Consider the following 2473-nt stretch of genomic DNA (forward strand, 5'->3'; position numbering starts at 1 on the left):
ATAAGAGACAGTTACCTAAGTATGTAAATTGTATAACTACCTACCCTGAATCATCCTCGTCCGCACTCATCAACATACGGGCGTTAGATGACACGTGTCTCGATAAATCAATACTATTGGTCACAGATATAGCACTGCTGATTCGTTTTCTGCATGGGCACAAACAATGAAAAAGACAAAACAACAATCCCAAAATTATGTGGATAAAATAAAGAATGAAATAAGTTGCTTAAAGGGCTATAAAATTATCATCATGATTATTACACCATCATCACCATCAACATTATCTCCATCATCATCTTCGTCTTCTTCATCATCATCACCACATCATCTTCATCACCACTATCGCCATCATCGCTATAATCACTATTATTATCGTCCTAATAATAATTTTCATCATTATTTTATTGTTTATCGTCACACCTCCATCATCATTATAGTCACCATTATAGTTATCATCACCACTATCATTACCATTATCATCATCATTATCAATATCATTATCAGTCGTTCTTATTCATCATCATCATCATCATCATCATCATCATCAATCAATCAATCATCCCTACTATTATTAAGCCTATTATTGCTAGCGTTGCAGTTGATGTGAACCCCAGAGTGTGTATTCAGTACGATAACACATCAGGTAGAAAAAACATCACTCCTGTGTTTTTTTTTCCTGACGCAACCACACATGAGAAATATGATTATTATTCTTATCATTATCATACTTATTATCAAATATTAATTATTTACGCCTGTTAAGTCAGCGGCTCCCGACTTACTTCTGTCTTGGTACCATGTCTTCCGGGTCACTGATGAAGTTGGAGTACCATCTTTTGTAAGCCCGTTTAGCCTCATAATCTGTTATGGTACCATCCCCATCGGTGTCAAAGGCATGGAATGTTTCTCTTGCGCGTTGAATTTCCTTTTGTGAAAGCAGTTTAACCAAATGTAACTAATAATTGGAAATAATAAAAAAAGAAATCATAAAACTTGTTTAGATTTGTGTGCAGACGGAATTCAACGACTTAAGTCGACCACTCATCAGTCCGACAGTCGTCGGCCGACGCGAAACTACGCAGAGCGCAACTCGACGACGCTCGCGCAAATCGTTTTTAAATGACGATCTGCTACCGCCAAACAGCAGACGGCGTAGCGTCGTCTAACCGTCAAAAGCAGCGAAGTTGGGGCCGTGACTCGTAGGCCTTCGCGTCGTACGACGCAGTGAATGCCCGGCTTAGCATTACATCGCCCTACTCCCTAAATGTGGAGCGTATGTATTCGTTACTTTTTCTTTACTTCATTTATTCAGCATCCGTTCAAATACAATAAAATGCAATATAAAATAACAATGACATACAAATATAATAAAGATAGGCCTATCAAAAACGAAATTTGCCTGTTTAGACAAAGAATGGATGCATGGACAACTTATTTTCAGTAGTTTCCGGAAAAAAAAGTGAAGAACGATCTTATGGTATATTCATAACTGTCGTATATTCCAGACCTACTATAATGCTAAAATGCCTACTTGATAAGATTATTACTAGAAAACGTGAAAACATTGATATGAGGTTACCTTTGATAGTGAAGCTAAATGTCGGATGGATTCATGGTTCAAAAACTCCCACCAAGTTAGTGACCCGGTCATGTCGGTATCGATGGCACGAAACAACACAAGCTCATCGTCCTCTTCGTCTGCTGTCATTTCACGTCCTTCGGTTTCCTTAATAACATTTCGTTTATATTTCAAAAATTCTTCGACTGAAATCTCCGCATCTGGGGAAAAATACGACATAGGCCTACTGTAAATATTACACGGATATAAACCAACAGGCCAACAATAATAGCCACTGTATTAGACATCCATATTGTTACTGTTCCAAATATATGATGATGTACTTTTTGTTTAGACCTTAACGCCTCATCTTTATTGTACTACGTATTATGTATTATTATTTAAATACCCTATGAATGTCTCGAGAATGCTGCAGTGCTAGCGACATGATTATATAAGAACAACATACATAAGGCAATATCAGGATATATGAATACAGTAACTTGGGAAAAAGTGAAAACGTCATTGTTAAATACATGTTTCTGCGCATTCATCATTCTACATTAATTGAGAGGTCATAGGTTTTTAAATATAGTACAGTAATGTTACAGGCGCATTCTAAATCTAATGTTAGGCCAGTGACTCTTAAAACGTTGAAATTTCTCAATTTCTCAGCGCGTACCGGTATATTTCAATATGTTCATGAAAATTAAACGGAGGATGTCAATAATATTCAGTAGGCATAAGAAGCGGTAGTAATATCGAGAAAGCAACAACTGAAAGTCATATTCAGTGGCGCATTCAGGAATTCGAAGTAGTGGGGGCTCAGGGAGGGACTCTAACAGTGGAGGGTGTAGTCCTACCATGGTTGGGGCTTAGGTCCGAAAATGTATGATTATGGCACCTCTATAT

The 2473-nt window shown here is 37.4% G+C and overlaps 1 protein-coding gene across 1 annotated transcript in view; it reads right to left on the reverse strand.

Annotated features, from left to right (window-relative positions):
- LOC117109891 (PHD finger protein 24-like) overlaps positions 1 to 2473 on the reverse strand; it is a 15513-nt gene that overhangs the window by 3845 nt on the left and 9195 nt on the right. The window contains exons 4-6 of the mRNA XM_033252349.1: positions 1583 to 1782; positions 786 to 958; positions 45 to 149 (exon numbers count right to left, since the gene is read on the reverse strand). Of these exons, the coding sequence (XP_033108240.1) occupies positions 45 to 149; positions 786 to 958; positions 1583 to 1782 (478 nt within the window). The remainder of the gene's footprint in view (positions 1 to 44; positions 150 to 785; positions 959 to 1582; positions 1783 to 2473) is intronic.

This window comes from Anneissia japonica, unplaced genomic scaffold, assembly GCF_011630105.1.
Source record: "Anneissia japonica isolate Jap-2015-1 unplaced genomic scaffold, ASM1163010v1 scaffold585_len4108843_cov191, whole genome shotgun sequence".
NCBI classification, from domain to species: Eukaryota; Metazoa; Echinodermata; class Crinoidea; order Comatulida; family Comatulidae; genus Anneissia; species Anneissia japonica.